This window comes from Pseudophryne corroboree, chromosome 1 (assembly GCF_028390025.1).
Source record: "Pseudophryne corroboree isolate aPseCor3 chromosome 1, aPseCor3.hap2, whole genome shotgun sequence".
NCBI classification, from domain to species: Eukaryota; Metazoa; Chordata; class Amphibia; order Anura; family Myobatrachidae; genus Pseudophryne; species Pseudophryne corroboree.
This window is the reverse complement of record NC_086444.1, coordinates 1,235,029,033-1,235,050,982: the sequence shown is the minus strand read 5'-3', so window position 1 is coordinate 1,235,050,982 and position 21,950 is coordinate 1,235,029,033. Positions and strand designations below refer to the sequence as shown.

At 42.0% G+C, this 21,950-nt stretch overlaps 1 protein-coding gene across 1 annotated transcript in view; it reads left to right on the top strand.

Moving 5' to 3' along the window:
• Positions 1-20,438, top strand: part of LOC135052561 (vomeronasal type-2 receptor 26-like) — a 49,075-nt gene extending 28,637 nt beyond the window's left edge. The window contains exon 4 of the mRNA XM_063957439.1: positions 19,537-20,438. Within this exon, the coding sequence (XP_063813509.1) occupies positions 19,537-20,438 (902 nt within the window). The remainder of the gene's footprint in view (positions 1-19,536) is intronic.
• The last annotated feature ends 1,512 nt before the right edge of the window (positions 20,439-21,950 follow it).

Genomic DNA, 21,950 nt, shown 5'->3' with positions numbered 1-21,950 from the left:
TGTGTGTATACAAGGGTTTGTGCATAGAGTGGTGTGTTTGCAAAGAGGGGTGTGTGTGTATAGAGGAGTGTGTGTATAGAGGGGTGTGTGTGTATAGGGTGTGTATATAGAGTGGAGTGCATAGAGGTACAGTGTGTGTGTGTGTGTGTGTGTGTGTGTGTGTGTGTGTGTGTGTGTGTGAGTGTGTGTATAGAGGGGTGTGTGTGTATAGGGTGTGTATATAGAGTGGAGTCCTTGCATAGAGGTACAGTATGTGTGTGTGTGTGTGTGTGTGTGTGTGTGTGTGTGTGTGTGTGTGAGAGTGTGTGTGTATAGAGGAGTGTGTGTATAGAGGGGTGTGTGTGTATAGGGTGTGTATATAGAGTGGAGTCCTTGCATAGAGGTACAGTATGTGTGTGTGTGTGTGTGTGTGTGTGTGTGTGTGTGTGTGTGTGTGTGTGTGTGTGTGTATATATACACACAAGGGTTTGTGCATAGAGTGGTGTGTTTGCATAGAGGGGGGGGTGTATAGAGGGGTGTGTGTATAGGGTGTGTGTGTATAGGGGGGTGTATACAGGGGTATCCTCCCACCCGCTCTTCTCCGTGTCTCCTCCCAGTCACCTCCCCGGGTGATCACCCTGACTGTGGAGCGGAGCAGCGTTCGTAGTCGTACACAGGAGCAGCGGGAAAAGGAGAAGCACCGCGGTCAGTGAGTGTCCGGTATTGAGTGAGGGTTTTTCTGGGTGCTGCGAACTTTGAGAGACCCGAGAAGATCAGGTATACCACTATGCAATGTGGAAGAAGAACGTCAGAAAAGAAACCATTGCATGCAAGAATTACAAGTTCTGAGGGTACTTATTCTTAAACTACCTAAGGCTGCGGGCACACTATTGTGTCTCTAAATACTGACACTGGGTGCATTGCATAATCTGCTGCATTCTCATTTATCACATCTAAGAAATGTTTTTTGAGCACACCTTTCTAATACTTTGCAATACTACACTATTATTGCTTTCTTATTCTCCTCATGGTCGGTTCACAGACTTTTTGGGAAAGCCAGAAGACGTGACCAGGAGAAATACAGCTTTACACTACAGACCTGAATACACATTAATTGCAGTACACATATTATGATTTAATATTCACTGGGAAATCACTGAACACAGAAGGCGATGGGTTGTACCATTGCATATGCATATATATATATATATATATATATATATATATATATATATATATAATTTATTATTTATTTATTAACAGTTTCTTATATAGTGCAGCAAATTCCGTTGCGCTTTACAATTGGACACATTGATACAACAAAACTGGGTAATGAACAGTCAGAGGTAGTAAGGTCCTTCTCACAAGCTTACAATCTATAGGGAAATAGGCTTTGATACACAAGGAAAGGCATCTATTGCATATTTGTCCAACAGAATGCAAAGGTTCTAGTTGGGCTGCATGATATCACATCACAGCAATGATGAACCCTGGTCAGAAAGAAGGGAAAGTGAAGAAAGAGAAAATATGTCGAGGATATGTGTGATATAATCGGATAGGAAAGCTTATGAAGGTTGAGTTCTGGAATGTGATAAGCTAGCCTGAAGAGATGAGTTTTCAGGGAACATTTGAAGGTTTGGAGACTAGAGGAGAGTCTTATTGTGCATGGTATGGCTTTCCAGAGAGTGGGCGCTGCCTGAAGGAAGTCCTGCAATCGTGCATGGGAGCAAGTAATGAGTGTGGATGAGAGCTGTAGATCTTGTGAAGGTCAGAGAGGTCGGGTATGGAGATATTTTGAGATGAGCTAAGAGATGTACATAGGTGTAGTATGGTTAATGGCCTTATCTGTGAGTAAAAGTATTTTATATTGAATATGGTAGAATACAGGTAACCAATGGAGGGACTGACAGAGTGGATCTGCAGACAAAGAACGTCTAGCGTGGAAGATTCGCCTCGCATCTGCATTTAGAATGAATTGTAGTGTTGAGAGTTTCTTTTTGGTAAGACCAATAAGAAGACTATTGCAATAATCAATGCGGGAGATAATGAGAGCATGGATTAGAGTTTTTGCAGTGTCTTGTGTAAGGTATGGTAATATATTGAATATGTTTTTTAGATGCATGTAACATGATCTTGAGACAGATTGAATGTGGGGAGCAAAGGACAGTTCTGAGTCAAGTATGACACCTAGGTAGCAAGCTTGTGGGGTAGGATAAATTGTTGAGTTCCCAACAGTGATAGAGATATCTGGTTGGTAACTACTATTGGATGGTGGAAATATTAGTAGCTCTGTTTTGGAAATATTAACTTTGAGGTGGCGAGATGACATCCAAGATGAAACAGCAGAAAGGCATTCAGTGACCCTGACCAATACAGATGGTGACAAATCTGGGGAGGATAGGTAGATTTGAGTATCATCTGCATACAGATGATACTGAAATCCAAAAGAGATGATTAGTTTACCAAGAGATGAGATATAGATTGGGAAAAGCAGAGGACCTAAGACCGAGGTTTGTGGTACTCCAACTAAAAGAGGTAGCGAAGAGGAGGTGGATTCAGAGAAGCGAACACTGAAGGAGCAATTAGATATGTAGGATAGGAACCAAGAGAAGACTGTGTCTTTAAGACCTAGGGACTGTAGTGTTTGTATGAGAAGAAAATGGTCAACAGTGTCAAAAGCAGCAGAGAGATCTAGAAGAATAAGATGTGAGCAATGGCCGTTGGACTTTGCAGTGACTAGATCATTCATTACTTTAGTCAGTGCTGTCTCTGTGGAGGGCTGGGAACGAAGCCTGACTGAAGTGGGTCAAATAAATTGTGTGTTTTTAGAAAGTATTTGAGGCGAGTGTAGGCAAGTCTCTCAAGTAGCTTGGAGAGGCATGGCAACTGAGAGATGGGACGGTAGTTTGAGAGAGTGTTAGGGTCAGAATTTTTTTTTTCAGAATAGGAGTAATCAGTGCATACTTAAACAGTGAAGGAAAGATACCAGCAGAGAGAGATTACAGATGTTAGTAAAGGTTGGTATGAGCACCGGAGACAGAGATGTACTTACTTGTGAGGGTATAGGCAAAAGAGGAGAAGTAGTAGAGTAGCAGGCTGAGAAGAGTGTTGACACTTCATCTACACTTGTGGGATCAAATGAGGAGAGAGTGCCAGAGGGTTCAGGTAGAGAATTGAGCAGGTCACTGGCTGAGGTATAGTATACCATTTCATCTCGGATCTCTTCAATCTTGTCCTTGAAGTAGGAAGCAAGATCTTGCGCCTTGATAGTGGCTGGTGGGTTGGGTAACGGATGGTTCAGAAGGGATTTAAATGTATTAAAAAGTCATTTGGGAATAGTGGCTTGAGCAGAGATAACAGTTTGGAAATATATTTGTTTGGCAGAGCCCAGGGCATTACAATAAGAGTGGTAGACAGTCTTATATGTGAGAAAGTCACTAGGAATACGATTTTTACGTCACTGACGTTCAGCTTTGCGTGAGAGTTTTTGTAAGTGTCTTGTTAATTTAGAGTGCCACAGTTGACATCTTGACCTACGTGGAGTGTGATGGGTAGCTGGAGCCACTTGGTCAAGGGCTATTTCTAGAGTCTGGTTCAGGTGTGATACAGCCGTCTCAGGAGAATAAATGCAGAAACAGATGAGAGCAGTTTTTGCAGAGAGGTGGACAGTTCTTGAAAATTAATTGTGTTAATATTTCTGCAGGTTTGAGGAGGATTAGAGGACTTCAATGACTCTGAGTTTGAAGTAATGGTGGATAGAATGCAGGTGATAAGGTTGTGATCTGAGAGAGGGAAATGGGTGTTAGTGAAGTAAGAAACTGAGAATAATCTGGTGAATACTAGATCAAGGCAGTGGCCCTCCTGGTGAGTAGAGGAGTCAGTCCATTGGGAGAGGCCGAGAAAGGAGGTTAGAGAGAGTAGTTTGGAGGCATGAGCAGCAGATTTTGGACTATCAATAGCAATATTGAAATCACTCATGATGATGGTGGAGATGTCAGAGGATAGAATGTGAGGGAGCCAGGCAGAAAAATCTTCTGGAAATTGTTTGGGTTGCCCAGGTGGGCGATAGATAGCTGCAACACGCAGACAGAAAGGAGTTTAAATCCTGATGGAATGTACAGTACTTCAAATGATGTGAATGTTAGTGATGGTACTTGTGGTAGAACTGTGTAAGTGAAAGAATGGGAAAATAATAATCCAACCCCACCTCCTTTACTGTTACCAGCCTGGATGTGTGTGTGTGTGTGTGTGTGTGTGTGTGTGTGTGTGTGTGTGTGTGTGTGTGTGTGTGTGTGTGTGTGTGTGTGTGTGTGTGTAAAGTGGAGACCACCATGTGACAGTGCTGCAGGGGAGGCCGTGTCTGATTGTGTGAGCCATGTTTCTGTTATAGTAAGCAGATTGAAGTTGTTAGATATGAAGAGGTGATGTAAGGATGTTAATTTGTTACAAACGGAGCGTGCATTCCATAGGGCACATTTTAGTGATTTGGAGGGTGCAAGGAGACATGTGATGTTTATGAGGTTGGCTGGATTTCCATATTGCTGCGAATCAGGTGGATGTGAGTGTGGCAAGTGATTGGGTCCTTGATTTGGGGACATGTCATCAGCTAAAAGCAGCAGGAAAGAGAGATACATAAAGTTGGAGGTTTATGAATGTTTTTTATGTTGTCCGGTTGTGGATATTATTGGCACAGTAGAAAGATAAGTAAAAATGTCATGAGTGCTAATAAGAGGAGAGTGAATAATTGAGGCAGCGATGTGTACACAGGGGTGAGTTGCAGGGAGAATAAAGGATGTTATTGTTTTAGAGAAAAAAACTATGGAGTACATTGAAGAAAATTAATTTGTGGTACATGGTTTGTTTCAGATACAAGTACAGTTCTTTAGGCTTGGAGTGCAAAATGTTGCAATATTTAAATGTAAACGTTCAAATACCTGTTTACTGGTGTTCAGCTGTTCATTTACAAACACTTAGTATTATGAATAATTTACATATGTGAAGGCAAATTGGTCGGCACAGCCCTCCCTAGTTTGCATCTAAAGGAATTCTTGGCAAATTAATAAAGGCTACCAGTGTGGCAAAAGTTTAATTGGTTATAGGTGAAAGTGAATACTTTGTGAGTATGCAAACACCAGGCCAGCATGCTTTCATTGATTATGCATAGCTAAGCAAAAATTGCAAACCCAGGTATTAAGGGGGTAATTCCAAGTTGATCGCAGCAGGACATTTTTTAGGAACTGGGCAAAACCATGTGCACTGCAGTTGTAGGCAGATATAACATTTTCAGAGAGAGTTAGATTTGGGTGGGGTGTGTTCAATCTGCAATCTAAATTGCAGTGTAAAAATAAAGCAGCCAGTATTTACCCTGCACAGAAACAAAATAACACACCCAAATCTAACTCTCTCTGCACATGTTATATCTGCCTCCCCTGCAGTGCACATGGGCCCTCATTCCGAGTTGATCGCTCGCAAGGCGAATGTAGCAGAGTTACACACGCTAAGCCTACGCCTACTGGGAGTGTATCTTAGCTTCTTAAAAGTGCGACCGATGTATTCGCAATATTGCGATCACAAACCTCGTAGCAGTTTTAGAGTAGCTTCAGACTTACTCTGCCTGTGCGATCAGTTCAGTGCTTGTCGTTCAAGGGTGACGTCACAAACACACCCAGCGTTCGCCCAGGCACTCCCACCGTTTCTCCGGCCACTCCTGCGTTTTTTCCGGAAACGGTAGCGTTTTCAGCCACACGCCCCTAAAACGCCGTGCTTCCGCCCAGTAACACCCATTTCCTGTCAATCACGTTACGATCGCCGGAGCGATGAAAAAGCCGTGAGTAAAATTACTTTCTTCATAGCAAATTTACTTGGCACAGTCGCAGTGCGAACATTGCGCATGCGTACTAAGCGGATTTTCATTGCGATGCGATGAAAAATACCGAGCGAACAACTCGGAATGAGGGCCATGGTTTTGCCCAATTGCTAAAAAATTTCCTGCTGCGATCAACTTGGAATTACCCCCTAAGTCACAATCAAATCATGATATAACAACTGTTCTTAGACTGCATGAGCATACCCTCCAACATGACCTAGGTACAAAATGCTCTGTATCTGGACTTCCCTCTCAATTTATTATTGCCATCTGATATCTCTGGTTCCCCAGGGCCTATTTTCAAAAATATGGTACCCCTGGAAAGAGGGGACCCTCAGCTATCAGTCTAGGGCCCTTATACTCATGGGGCCCTTGGGCAAGAGCCCATTGAGCCCATACGAAAAGACAGCCCTGTGTATTGTGCTGTATCAGTCCAGCCAGTCACAGTGTTGGTGTTCTCTGCTGCCATATATCCAGTGTAGCTGTATAAAGTCGTGCTGTGTTGTGCTGTCCAGTCCAGTGTAGTCAGTGTATTGTGCTGTATCAGTCCAGCCAGTCACAGTGTTGGTGTCCTCTGTTGCCATATACATATTAACATAGTAACATAGTATTTGAGGTTGAATATAGGCAAATTGCCCATCGTGTTCAGCCTGTTTTAAGTTGTGATGATTCTACATACTTGCTGAATAATGTTTTATGACTAGTTAGCTACTATAACTCATGTTAACCCCAGATTAACCACGTTGATATTTTAAGTATTATAACCTTGGATAGCTTTTTCATTCAGAAATGTATCCAATCCTTTTTTAAATCCAATTACAGAGTCCACCATTACCACCTTCCCTGGCAGGGAATTCCACATCCTGATTGCCCTAATTCCTCCGTTACGTTAGGAACTTTCTCTCCTCCAGTCACAGCGAGTGCCCACGTGTCCTAACGGTATCGGTATGAAATACCTCCAATCAAAATCCCGACGTTCAAAATCCCGACACCAATTGACCGATGGTCAAAATCCCGACAAGGTCAAAATCCCGACATGGACAAAATACAGACATTTAAAATACCGACAAGGTCAAAATACCGACATGTAAAATGCCGACAGGTCGAAATACCGACATGTGTTTTTTGTTGTTTTTTGTGTGTATGTCGACATAAGTCAACATGGACACCATATAAAGTGTACCGCGTCCCCTCGCATGGCTCGCTGCGCTCGCCATGCTGCGCTCGGCACACTATTATATTCCCCCTCCAGGTCCACTGGGATGGTAAAGTATGAACAAGTCGGTTACAATGAAAAAAAATCATGAAAAACTCATGTCGGTATTTTGACCTGTCGGCATTTTACATGTCGGTATTTTGACCTTGTCTGTATTTTAAATGTCGGTATTTTGTCCATGTCGGGATTTTGACCTTGTCGGGATTTTGACCATCGGCCAATTGGTGTCGGGATTTTGAACATCGGGATTTTGATTGGAGGTAAACTGACTGCATCCCGTCCTAACTGTGTTCTTTTAATAAATAATTCCTCTGATAACTCTTTGTGATGTCCCTTTACATATTTGAAGATATTAATAATATCTCCTCTTAGGCGCCTCTTTTCTAGTGTATACATATTTAGCCTAGTAAGTCTTTCCTTATAGTCCAGTCCTTCTAGGCCTTTAATCAATTTAGTAGCTCGCCTTTGAACACTTTTGAGTTCACTGATGTCTTTTTTATACAATGGTGCCCAAAACTGAACACAATATTCCTTGTGCGGACGTAGCAATGCCTTATACAGCGGCAGGATTACATCCGAGTCCCTTGTCTCAATTCCCCTTTTTATGCACGCTAGCACCTTACTTGCCTTCTTTACTGTGTTTTGACATTGTGTATGGTTATTAAGCCTATTATCAATGAATACCCACAAATCTTTTTCCAACTCTGTTTCCCCTAGGCGTTTCCCATTTAATATGCAGGATGCAAGTTTGTTTTTAGTCCCAAAATGCATAACCTTGCATTTGTCTGTATTGAACCTCATTTTCCATTTAGACGCCCAGAGTTCAAGTTTAGATAGCTCATTCTGCAAGGACTCCACTTCCAATTCTGAATTAATTACCTTACACAGTTTAGTATCATCTGCAAAGATTAACACTGTGCTTTCCAGGCCTATTTCTAGGTCATTGATAAATTGGTTGAACAGTAGCGGTCCAAGTACGGACCCTTGTGGTATTCCGCTGTTACTGGGGACCAGGTTGAGGACTTCCCGTTGACCACTACTCGCTGTAACCTGCTATCCAACCAGCTGCTCATCCATGTGCAAATAGTTTTTCCTAGGCCAAGCTCCATTAATTTGATGATCAGTCTCCTGTGAGGAACTGATTCGAAGACTTTTGCAAAATCTAGGAAGACCACTTCCACTGCTTTTCCTTGATTAAGATTATTGCTCACTTCCTCGTAGAAGCTAAATAAGTTAGTCTGACATGACCTGTCCCTCACAAACCCATGCTTGTTCTTGCTAATAATCCTAGCGGACTGTAGATACTCCTGTTGCCGTCCCTTAGAATTCCTTTCAATATTTTCCCCAATATAGATGTTAAACAAACTGTTCTGTAGTTTCCCAGAAGATTTTTGGATCCCTTTTTAAATAATGGCATTACCTCTGCTATATGCCAATCCTTCGGTACCATGCCTGATCTAATTGAACTATTGAAAATCAAGTATAGGGGTCATGCTAGTTGCTAACTAAGCTCCAAAACAACCCTCGGGTGAAGTCCATCAGGACCAGGTGATTTATTAATCTTAATTTTGCTTAGTCTCTCCCAGACTACTACTTCGGTTAAACAAGTATCTAACCATGAATCATTACTGTCACGATTGTTATGCTCTACTCCCACCATCAGTTCTTCACTGGTGAATACTGATGAAAAGAATTTGTTCAGTATTTCCGCTTTTATTTTGTCATCATTTATCAATTCTTCTAATTCATCTTTTAATGGACCTATATTCTCCTTTTTTAACCTTTTACCATTTATGTATTTAAAAACCTTTTTGGGATTGGTTTTACTCTCTATAGCGATTTGCTTTTCATTTTCCATTTTAGCTGCTCTTATTGCTTTTTTACATTTTTTATTACACTCATTGTAATACTTTAAAGACTCCTCCTTTCCATTAGATTTAATTGCTTTGAAAGTCAGCTTTTTTTTATCCATTTCTGCCTTAACCTTCTTGTTAAGCCACATCGGTTTGAGATTAATACTCCTGCGTTTACTGCCCATGGGAATAAAGTTATGAATATTGCTATCCAGCAACCCTTTTAAAACATCCCACATTTCCAAAGTGTTCTTGTTATTAAACAGAACCTCCCACTGTATGTCGTTAAATGCACATCTAAGCATACTGAAATTAGCCTTCCTAAAGTTAAATGTTTTGGTGCAACCACTGTAGCTATGTTTCCTGAAACTGATGTCGAATGTGATCATATAGTGATCACTGTTACCCAAAGTCTCCCCAACTTTAGTGTTTGATATAATGTCCACATTATTAGTAATTACTAGATCCAGGGTAGTTTTACCCCTAGTTTGGTCCTCGACTACTTGAGACAAGTAGTGATCCCTAAACATATTTAAGAACCTGCTGCCCCTCGCTTTGGCACATGAATCGTTACTCCAGTTTATATCCGGGTAATTAAAATCCCCAATCACAAGGATGTCCCCCAATCCCGCAGCCGTTTTGATTTGCTGCAATAGTTGTTCTTCCTCACGTATGCTAATATCCGGCTGTTTGTAGCACGTGCCTATGACTAGTTTTTTTTGCATCAATTCCCCCACTTGAGATTTCAACCCATAGTGACTCCACATTATCGCCAGTCTCCTCATAGATAACCTCCTTTAGGTATGGTTTAAGTGATGGTTTAACATAAAGACATACACCTCCTCCTTTTTTGTTAGCCCTGTCCCTCCTGAAAAGAAAATACCCCTCCAAGTTAGCAACCCAGTCGTGAGAGTCATCCCACCATGTTTCCGTAATACCTATAATGTCATACTCAGCCTTTGATGCTAACAATTCCAATTCCCCCATTTTACCTGCTAGACTTCTTGCATTTGCAAGTATACATTTTAGTTTATTGGTTCCTTTATTTGTTTGTTTTCCTAAAGATTTCCCATGCTGGTTAACTAGTGCATCTGTATAGTTACTGATACAACCTGTCCTGCTCGCTCCCTCTCCAACCCCACCGTACTTAGTATTGCCCACCTTACTTTTCTCTTGAGTCAACCCAATGTTCCCGTCTAAATTCACTGCCCTGACAAAAGTATTTTCCCTTAAGTCCCATGCAACATTTTCTATAGGCTGTAATGATGACACATAATTGTTATTATTTAATGCTTTAGCAATACCTTCCTTAACACCATTATTGGAACCCATGTAAATACCCTTACCGGCTGCACTTTTCCTCCCCCTTCTCCACCCCCTTTTATCTCACTACCACCATTCCTACCATACTCGCTGCATGACCCACAGTTTCTAGCTAAACCCTCCCCCCAGGCTCCTAGTTTAAAAGCTCATCCAACCTACTAACCATCCTAACCCCCAGCACCGCAGCCCCTTCCTCATTCTGGTGTAATCCGTCACAAGAAAAAAGATGGCGCTTGACTGAGAAGTCCGCCCAGTGTTCCAAGAACACAAACCCCTCTTTCCTACACCAGTCTCTGAGCCACACATTTACCTCCCTAATCTCCCTTTGTCTCGCTGGGCTAGCGTGTGGCACTGGTAATATTTCTGAGAAAATTACCTTGGATGTCCTTTTTTTTTAGTTTCTGGCCTAAATCCGTATAATTTTTCTTAAGGACATCCCACCTACCACTAACTTTGTCATTGGTGCCAACATGCACCAAGTCCACCAGGTCTTGCCCAGCCCCTCCCAACAATCTGTCTACCCGGTCCGCGATGTGCCGTACCCGAGCACCCAGGAGACAACAGACCATACGGCGATCACAGTCCCGGTAGCAGATTGCCCTATCTGTCTTCCTAATGATAGAGTCCCCTACCACCACCATCTGCCTGGGCGCCTCTCTAGCTTTCATCTCATCTGAGCCAGAGGGACCACTCCTCCGGTTGCTAGAGGTAGCAGTATCCTCCAGCTCCATCATTTCGTCACTATCATCCACCAAATCTTCATCCAATCGGGCAAATTTGTTTGGGTTTCATAGATCCGAGATGTCGTGCCTCCCCCTCTTTTTCTTACTTCTTACAGAGACCCAACTGCCTACCTGATTTTCCTAATCTACCATTGACCCCTGCTGCAACTTCTCCACCGTTCTATCTAAACTTCACTCGAGATTGTATATATCCCTCAGTCGTGTAACGGTCTGCTCTAGATCAGTTACCTGGGCTTCCAGGGCAACCGTTCGCTCACATCTCGTGCATATGTATTCGCCCTGGGTCGGCTGCTTCAGGTGCGCATACATCTTGAACGACACGCACTGAGTGAGCCTCTCAATCACAGCCCCTCCCACTGTTTGAAAACTCAACTCCCTATTACCTTTCGAAAGTACAATAATAAGAATAAAAACCAACTAGCCAATACAATTAATACACAATAAGTAATCAATACTTATCTGAGTGGGACCTCTCCTGCGGCACCGATACTCCACCTAGCAGTTGCAGTTGTTCCAGCTCACTGCACCTGTAGGCTCTTTCCCCACCGACAGCGTCACTGGGCAGTATATAGTATGCTCACACACAAAATAGAACAAAAACAAAGACAGAAACAAAGGCAGCCCTCAAATAAATAAATAAATAAATCTGCCCCTCATACACGCAACAATCACAGCCCTTTTGCTACTCCAATTTAGAGAACCTCTCACTCACTCACAAGGTCAGCCCCTTGCAGCCTCACCAGAAGTTTAATGGTATTGGAAATATGTGTGTTCCTGATTGCGTATTATAAAACTCACCTTTTCCTGTATTCTAACTCACCTGCTGCTGATTCCAACTAACATACACTTAGAAATCCAAGCTTCACTTTAAAATACAAGCCTCCTTACAACGAGCAAGCTCAAATGAGTCTGTTCCCTGATTATATAGGCTCTCAGCCAGCTGCTGTAATAAGCCCCTCCTCCTCCTGATTACTCACACCTGATTCAACCCCCTCCCCCAGGATTTCTCATCACACCTTTTTTTTTTATATCCAGTGTAGCTGTATAAAGTGGTGTTGTGTTGTGCTGCATCAGACCAGTGATAGTGTCCTGTCCATCAGTCATTCCAGTGATGATATACGCTGCTGCTATATGTCCACTGCTGCCGTATAATAATAATAACAACAACAACCACAAGTCCCTTACAGTGTTCTTGTGCTGCATCAGACCAGTGGTAGTGTCCTGTCCATCAGTCATTCCAGTGATGATATACGCTGCTGCTATATGTCCACTGCTACCGTATAATAATTATAACAACAACCTCAAGACCCTTACAGTGTTGTTGTGTTGTGCTGCATCAGACCAGTGGTAGTGTCCTGTCCATCAGTCATTCCTGTGCCGTATATTGTCTTATATAACTCCCAAAAAATAATGGAGAACAAAATTGAGGATAAAATAGGGAAAGATCAAGAAGAACCACTTCCTCCTAGTGCTGAAACTGCAGCCACTAGCCATGACATAGACAATAAAATGCCATCAATGTCGTCTGCCAAGGCCGATGCCCAATGTGATGGTAGAGGGCATGTAAAATCCAAAAAGCCAAAGTTCAGTAAAAAATCATCTGAAGAAAAACGTAAACTTGACAATGTGCCATTTACGACACGGAGTGGCAAGGAACGGCTGAGGCCCTGGCCTATGTTCATGGCTAGTGGTTCAGCTTCACATGATGATGGAAGCCCTCATCCACCCGCTAGAAAAATTTAAAGATTTAAGATGGAAAAGCACAGAAAAGAACTGTGCATTCTAAGAAGGTATCACATATCCCCAAGGAGAGTCCAGGTGTGTCGGCGGTTGCAATGCCTGACCTTCCCAACACTGGACCGGAAGAGGTGGCTCCTTCCACCATTTGCACACCCCCTGTAAGTGCTGGAAGGAGCACCCCCAGTCCAGTTCCTGATATTAAAATTAAAGATGTCACTGTTGAAGTACACCAGGATGAGGATATGGGTGTTGCTGGCTCCTAGGAGGAAGTTGACGATGAGGATTCTGATGGTGATTTGGTTTGTTTAAGTCAGGCACCGGGGGGACACATGTTGTCCGTGGGATGAAGAAGCCCATTGTGATGCCTGGGCAAACTACCAAAAAAAGCCATCTCTTCGGTGTGGAATTATTTCTCCACAAATCTGGACAACAGGTGTCAAGCCATCTGTTGCCTATCCACTTAGGAACATCCTCCCTTATACGTCACCTGCTGTGCATTCATCAGAAGTCAGTGTCAAGTTGTGAAACTTTGGGTAAGAGCATAAGCAGTCCATTGACACCTAAATCCCTTCTTCCTCCTATACTCAAGCTCCTGCAAGCCACACCACCAACTCCCTCAACGTCAACTTCCTCCTCAGTCAGGAACGTCAGTAGTCCTGCAGGCCATGTCACTGTCAAGACTGAGAAGTCCTCTCCTAACTGGGATTCCTCCGTAGGATCCTTGAGTGGTACGCCTGCTGTTGCTGCCGCTGCTGTTTTTGCTGCTGGGAGTCGATCGTCATCCCAGAGGGGAAGGCAGAAGACCACTTGTACTACTTCCAGTAAGCAATTGACTGTCAAACAGTCCTTTGTGAGGAAGATGAAATATGACAGCAGTCATTCGTTTGCAAAGCAGATAACTGAGGCCTTGACAGCTCTGTTGGTGTTAGACATGCATCCGGTATCCATCATTAGTTCAGTGTGGGACTTAGAGAATTGTTTGAGGTACTGTGTTCCCGGTATCAAATCCCATATAGATTCCACTTCTCTAGGCAGGTGATACTGAGAATGTACACTGACGTTAGAAAAAAAGTCACCAGTGTCCAACAAAACGCAGTTGTATCCAGTATCCACTTACCCACGGACATGTGGACAAGTGGAACAGTACAGACTAAAGACTATATGACTGTAATAGCCCACTGCGCAGATGAATGGCCTCCCGCAGCAACAACAGCAGCGGCACCAGTAGCAGCATCTCGCAAACACCAACTCATTCTTAGGCAGGCTACGCTATGTATCACCGCTTTCCTTAAGAGGCACACAGCTGACAACCTCTTACGGAAACTGAGGAACATCATCGCAGAATGGCTTACCCCAATTGGACTCTCCTGGGGATTTCTGATATCGGACAACGCCACCAATATTGTGCATGCATTACATCTGGGCAAATTCCTGCATGTACCATGTTTTGCACATACAATTAATTTGGTGGTACAGAATTTTTTGAAAAATGACAGGGGTGTGCAGGAGATGCTGTTGGTGGCCCAAAAATAGCGGCCCACTTTCGGCATTCTGCCACTGCATGCCAAAGACTGGAGCAATAGCAAACACTCCTGAACCTGCCCTGCCCTCAACTGAAGCAAGAGGTTGTAACGAGGTGGAATTCAACACTCTATATGCTTCAGAGGATGGAGGAGCAGCAAAAGGCCATTCAAGCCTATACATCCACCTATGATGTAGGCAAATGAGGGGTAATGCACCTGACTCAAGCGCAGTTGATAATTATTTCCTTGTTGTGAAGGTTTTCCAACCCTTCGAACTTGCCACACATGAAGTCAGTTCAGACACTGCCAGCTTGAGTCAGGTCATTCCACTCATTAGGCTTTTGCAGAAGCAGCTGGATAAATTGAAGGATGAGCTAAGATGGAGCAATTCTGCAAAGTATATGGGACTTGTGGATGGAGCCCTTCATTCGCTTTGCCAGGATTCCAGGGTGGTCTATCTGTTGAAATCAGAGCACTACATTTTGGCTACCGTGCTCAATCCTAGGTTTAAAGCCTACGTTGTCTCTCTATTTTCAGCAGACACAAGTGTGCAGAGGTGCAAAGACCTGCTGGTTAGTAAATTGTCAACTCAAGCGGAACGTGACCAGTCAACAGCTCGTCCTTCAATTTCTCCCACCACTGGGGCTTCAAGGAAAAGGATTAGATTTCCTAGCCCACCCACTGGCGGTGATGCAGGGCAGTCAGGAGCGAAAGCTGACATCTAGTCTGGACTGAAGGACATGCCAATGATTATTGATATGTCTACTGTCACTGCATATGATTCTGTCACCATTGAAAGAATGGTGGATGATTATATGTGTGACCGCATCTTAGTAGGCATGTCAGACAGTCCGCATGTATACTGGAAGGAAAAAGAGGCAATTTGGAGGCCCTTGCACAAACTGGCTTTATTTTACCTAAGTTGCCCCCCCTCCAGTGTGTACTCCGAAAGAGTGATTACTGCAGCTGGTCACCTTGTCAGTGATCGGTGTAGGAGATTACTTCCACAAAATGTGGAGAAGATGATGTTCATCAAAATGAATTATAAATTCCTCCGGGAAGACCTTTACCAGCAATTGCCTCCAGAAAGTACACCGGGACCTGAGATGGTGAATTCCAGTGGGGACAAATTAATACTCTGTGAGGACTGATGTACACATTGAAAGGGTTGAGGAATTGGAGGATGAGGATATGGTGGACATCTTTCCTCTGTAGAGTCAGTTTGTGCAAGGAGAGATTGATTGCTTCTTTTTTGGTGGGAACCCACACAAACCAGTCATTTCAGCCACAGTCATGTGGCAGACCCTGTCACTGAAATGATTGGTTTGTTAAAGTGTGCACGTCCTGTTTATACAACATACGGGTGGGTGGTAGGGCCCAAGGACAATTCCATCTTGCACATCTTTTTCTTCTTTGCAGCATGTGCTGTTTGGTGACTAGTTCTTTTGTTGCCATCCTGTCTGTAACTGCAGTTCCACTCCTAGATTAGCCAGATGTTTGTGCTGCACACTTGTGTCATTTAGCTTGGCCATCCAGCTACCTAATTGCACCTCTTTTCTTATTTGCATCATGTGCTGTTTGGGGCCTATTTTTTAAATCTGCCATCCTGTCTGCCACTGCAGTGCCACTCCTAGATTGGCCAGGTGTTTGTGCCGCACACTTGTGTCGTTTAGCTTGGCCATCCAGCTACCTAATTGCACCTCTTTTTCTTCTTTGCATCATGTGCTGTTTGAGGAATAGTTATTGAAAAGTGCCATCTTGTCTGCAACTGCAGTGCCACTCCTAGATGGGCTAGGTGTTTGTGCCGCACACTTGTGTCGCTTAGCTTAGTCATACAGCCACCTTGGTGCAACTTTTAAGCCTAAAAACAATATTGTGAGGTGTGAGGTGTTTAGAATAAAACTGGATATGAGTGTAAATGAATGTTGAGGTTAATAATACCCCAAATTTTTGTTTTTTTCAAAAATTATCCAGATCCAAAACCAAAACACGAAAGGATGGTTTTGGCAATACCAAACCAAAACATGAAAGTGGAATAAGAATGAAAACCAAAACACAAAACACGAAAAGTGCCCGCCGCACATCTCTAGTATATATATAGAGATCCTAGTCGCAAAAAAACAAAAGAGACGGAGGTAGTTACTTGGGTAAATGAGTACAACACACAAAGCCCACGCACCTCACAACAGGCAAAAAAGTTATGGCAGATGGTCAGTACGGATACAGATCTGAAATGTTTTCATAAAACCAGATTAAGACCAAGTTTTTCACATGGTCGAAATTTAAAGGACCTATTAGTGAAAACTGATGTCACTGGCTTCTTGATGCCGACTAGTCCCCAAAATTTTCTCAGCCGTAAGAACGGCTGTCATAAAAGCCTGGGGTGCATGACCTGTTCATTTCTGCAAACAGGAGATACTATACCCCACCCACATACCGGAAAAAGATTTAACATCAAATGGCCTCTTACATGTACGAGTAGATTTGTGATTTATGTTATAGTGTGCCCTTGCGGTCTTTATTATGTTGGAAAGACCGAATGCCAGCTGAAGGTCAGGCTCACCCAACATAGATCGGCCATTAGAAATGCACTAGCAACAGGAGCAAGTGAACAACTGGTGGCATGCCACTTTGTACAATTTAAGCATAATCGGTCAAGTTTGAGCTATAAGGCGATAGACCACATATCCCCATCACGACGTGGGGGTGACCGGGGTAAGAAACTTTTGTAATTAGAGTCCCGGTGGATTTTCCGCCTAGACTGTTTGTTTCCGAAAGGTCTTAATGAAACTCTTGGCCTAACTCATTTTTTATAGTCCAGAGAAAGTGGTGGAAGTTATTATTCTCCCAGCTCTGGTGCTTCCGAACCCTTGTAGCAAGGCTTATACGGAGATGAATCAGTGTACTCCCAGTCATGAAGCAGGTATACTGATGATAGTGTAGCAACAAGAGGTGGTCAGGATCACCTCTAAAGACGCGTTTCCCCGCCTGGGTAAATCAGCGGCTTCCTCTGTCAGGTGTATCCACAGTAAACCTGCCTCATGACTGGAAGTACACTACTTCATCTCCGGATAAGGCTTGCTACAAGGGTTCGGAAGCACCAGAGCCAGGAGAATAAGAGCTAATACACCCCAGGAGGAGGATGTGGTAACAGTCACACTATGACTGCTAAACATGGCCATGTACAATTAGCAATCATTTTTGCATGAACAAGTCTGCTATTTCTAATTCAAAACTGCTTTAAACCTTATATGCTTATTAACACCAGAAGCGGCAGAACTTCCAACTAAAAACTGCTTTCAATCATACATGCTTATTAACCTCAGAAGCAGCAGAAAAATGCTTGCTTTATTAGAGGCTCTACAGATCACTGAATATTAATAACAGCTGTATGAAAGAGACTCTTGTTGTAACAACTTGTTGACATCACTAACAAACCAATACTGGGCATTTGTGCTTATAAAAGATACAAAGTATATAGAGTAGCAGGGCTATAATAGAATGCCGAATGTGATTAAACATTACAAATTTTCTATTTATAACAACTTATCAGTGATGAATTGCTGTATGCATATAAACATGTTTTGGGTCAGCAATACATTATCTGGAATTAAATATTGAGGTTTTAGAAATGAGATACCATTTTTTTTATGATTTAATATAAAATAAAAAAAATCCTGTTTTAAATATAGTTTGTCAAGCGCTGCCTGTGCTTTTTTGTTTGTTTTCTTGGTTTATGTATAGAAAGGGTAGAGGAGTTCCTTTTTTTACACAGTGAACAGCTTGCAGATACATTATTTAAATACTGATACTTTTCAAATTAGCGGCAGGGGGTATATATTTGCTGTTGTATTGTATATCTGTGTAAAAAGCAGAATCTACAGGGTTTTTTTATTTTTTCAAAACAAATTCTGTATGCCTCGTATAAAGATTCACATGCATATAGTAACATAGTAACATCATTTTGGAGGTTAAAAAAACACAACTTGTCCATCAAGCTCAACCTGTCAGTGGTTTCCTATACTGAACTATTTTTAAAACTAAATTTAACTGTGGTGAGTGTTTAGCAGTAAACTAAAAAAACTTTTTTTTATTACTATAGTAAATGCTTTAACCACCATAACCCGGTATATCCATATCCATTAGGAATTTATTAAGCCCATTTTTAAAAGTAGTGACCACCATCACTACTCTCTCAGGCAGGGAATTCCAGATACGTATTGCCCTTACTGTGAAAAAACCTTTCCGTCTGTTTGTGCCAAATCTCCTCTCCTCGGTACAGTACACATGAGTTCAATCAAAGCCACACGTACTCTGCTGAGTAATCTGAAAAGCCACACTTGTATTGTATAGCTGTGTAAAAAGTAGCATAAACATTTTTTTCAAATTTTCTCAAAACAAGTTCTGTCATGCTTCGTATACAGACTGAGACATGCACACAGTACAGATATACAGTACATGTGTCCAATCAAAGCAGCATAGACACTGCTGATAAAGTTGAAAAGTCACACTTGTATTGTATATCTGTATAAAAATTAGCCTCCAGTAGCTGGTGCATTGAAGAGCGACCTCAGTGAAGTTTGGTGCTGCTTTGATTTATTACATCTGTACTGTATATCTATGTGTATACGGAATCTACCGGCTGCAGGAGGCTGTGCTATCCAGCACTGTACTGTTGTTTTCATTAGTTGTGCAATTGCCACCCAGTGGTGAAGCTGTGTAATTGCATGCTGCTGATCCTCTTCTGACTTGTCATGCCTTACTTCCCCAACCTGCGCTATTTGTATGGCGTGACTAGGACGCCTGTATGGTGCAGCTGTGGCAATGATGAGTGTGGCTACATCTGTAAGAGTAGTTGTATAGGAGTAATTGTAACTCTGTAAGTAATTGTAAGCCCTTGTTACATCTATTGCAGTCCAGTGTCATGCAGACCCACCCCACTGCTCCACACAAATCCTCTCATGTCCTGCTTTTCTTCAGTGTAGTGTAGCTCAATATTGGAAAATAAACTGCTATGTAGTCAGAAGTACATAAAGCCTCTAAATGGCGCAGTAAAGGATGCAGTTGCCATTTTGCTCCCATGGACTGCCCATCACATTCCAACCTTAATATCCCTCAATGGTCCGTATACTGTACCTGATGAAACCTTTTAGGTAGAAACACATTAAGACTATTTCCAGTGAAATATATTGGATGTTTTATTTAGAATTTTAAGATGGATGTTCTATATTTGTTTTATGTTGAAAAATGTCTTGGCCACACAGATAATATGCTATTTTATATTACATTTTAGACAGTGACAGCTGCCATAGATGTCCTGATGAGGAGTGGCCGGATGAGAGAAAAGTGAGATGTGTCCCAAAAACATACGACTTTCTGTCATATGAAAAGGACAATGTGGCACTAATTTCCTCAGTAACCGCTTCATCTTTCTCTGCCATAACATTATTTATATTAGGGAACTTTATTTATTACTGGAACACTCCAATTGTGAAAGCCAATAATCGGGCAGTGAGCTTCATTCTCCTGGTCTCCATCTTGCTGAGCTTCCTCTGTGTGTTTTTGTTCCTCGGCCAGCCGGTGGATATAACCTGCAGGCTGAGACAGATGTCATTTGGGATCTTCTTCTCCACAGCTGTCTCTTCTGTACTGGCCAAGACTGTCACTGTCTGCATTGCTTTCAAAGCCACTAAACCTGGCAGTTCCTGGAAGAAGTGGGTCACACTCAAAGTGTCTAATTATGTGGTCATTGTGTTCTCCTCAGTCCAAGGTCTAATCTGTGCTATATGGCTGTCAGTTTCTCCTCCATACCAGGAGTATGACCATCACTCCTATCAGGGAATGATCATCATTCAGTGTAATGAGGGGTCAGTGATTTTGTTCTACTCTGTGTTGGGCTACATGGGGATCTTGGCGGCTGTGAGCTTTTTTCTGGCTTTCATGGTGAGGACATTACCGGACAGCTTTAATGAGGCCAAGTACATCACCTTCAGCATGCTGGTGTTCTGCAGTGTCTGGATTGCAATGATCCCAGCCTATCTGAGCACCAAAGGGAAATACATGGTGGCTGTGGAGATATTCGCCATTCTGACCTCATGTGCTGGAGTTCTGGGCTGTATATTTTTCCCAAAGCTTTACATTCTTCTTTTCAGAACTGATTTGAACTCCAGAAAAATGATGCTGGGAAAGACCTAACCACAAGTAATGACATATACACTAGTGTGACAAAGTTTTTGCCCAAGGAAAATAATTGTTAATATAAGACAAAATGTAGTGAAATAATGAAAATATGTATTAATAGTAATGTTTCACATGATATCGTAGCTAAACATTATCAAAATGATTTATAATTTTATAGTATAACATACATTTCAGATCAATTTGGCTTTCATATATGTGTCCTGCTTAGGTGCAATTCATGTCTTCACATAATTTGGGCATTCTAGACACCAACTTTTCTGAAGTTTTGTAAATTATGCATTCCCAGGCCTTGGTCAGATTATATTGTCTTCCGTTAAAAAAAGTTGTTATTATTATTATTATTGTTGTTGTTTTTTGATTGTTAACCATTTATTTTATTAGACAAAGTAAAAAAAACATCAAATTGACAACAATAACACATGCCCAAATTTCATGACTTTCAATACATTGAATGCTGAGCCACAAAAGCTAGAGATCAGATAGGATAATATGTTGATTAACCTTAAGACATTCAATCATTTTTTTTTATACATATAGAAAAAAGGTGGGAAAAAGAAAAAAAAGGATGGGAGGACCACCATGAAAGACCAAATTACCTGGTCAGCCTCTTATAGTCTGGTACTGTATATACTTTTTCCCCCCAGCATGATTTGAATAATCATTCTCATATACCAGCCACGTTCACCCATGAGACAATAATCCCTCCAAAATATTAGTCCTAAAAGAGAATCTCCTTAGAAATAACCAGGGCCATGTTACACACTAAAGTACATCAGATTTTAGAGACAGAAGAATTATTATACATAAACCAAGGTTCCCAGATTATATCAAACCTAACCGATCCATCGTGTAATGATGCAGTGATCGTCTCCATAGTAGATTCATACCAAATTTTAGCCATTACCATGCTTAACGGGGGAGGTTCAAGGTTTTTACAACATTTAGTCACTGTACATCTAGCTGCGTTAAGAATATGGTGAATAAGCTTGTTATCATTTTCATCAAGACCCACAATAGGAAAACTCAATAATGCAGACCAAGGGCTGAGTGAGATTGGGATATTAAAAATATTTCCTAAAAGTATCTCAACTTGACTCCAAAATATACAAATTTTTGGACACTTCCACCATATATGTATAAAGTCCCCAATTTGGCTACATACCCTCCAACTCATAGCGAGGATGCGTGGGAGAACATATTTAGCCTTAAAGGAACCAAAGGCCATCTAGTATAAGGTTTATATTAATTCTCCTTAATTGCAGAGGAGATGGGTGATTGTGCAACATTCTGCCTAATAAGCTTCCACGTATCCTCCTGCGGAGAGGATCCCAAGTCAATATCCCACTTACTTTCGTGAGAAAGAATACCTTCATAATCCGCAGTGCATAATAAACCATAAAGTACAGAGATAATAACCTGACTCATTGGTGTTTAGAGACACAGTTTTTCAAAAGGGTTTAAATGCCGGAGGACCTTTTCCTTAGGAAGAGAATATAGATAGGAGCG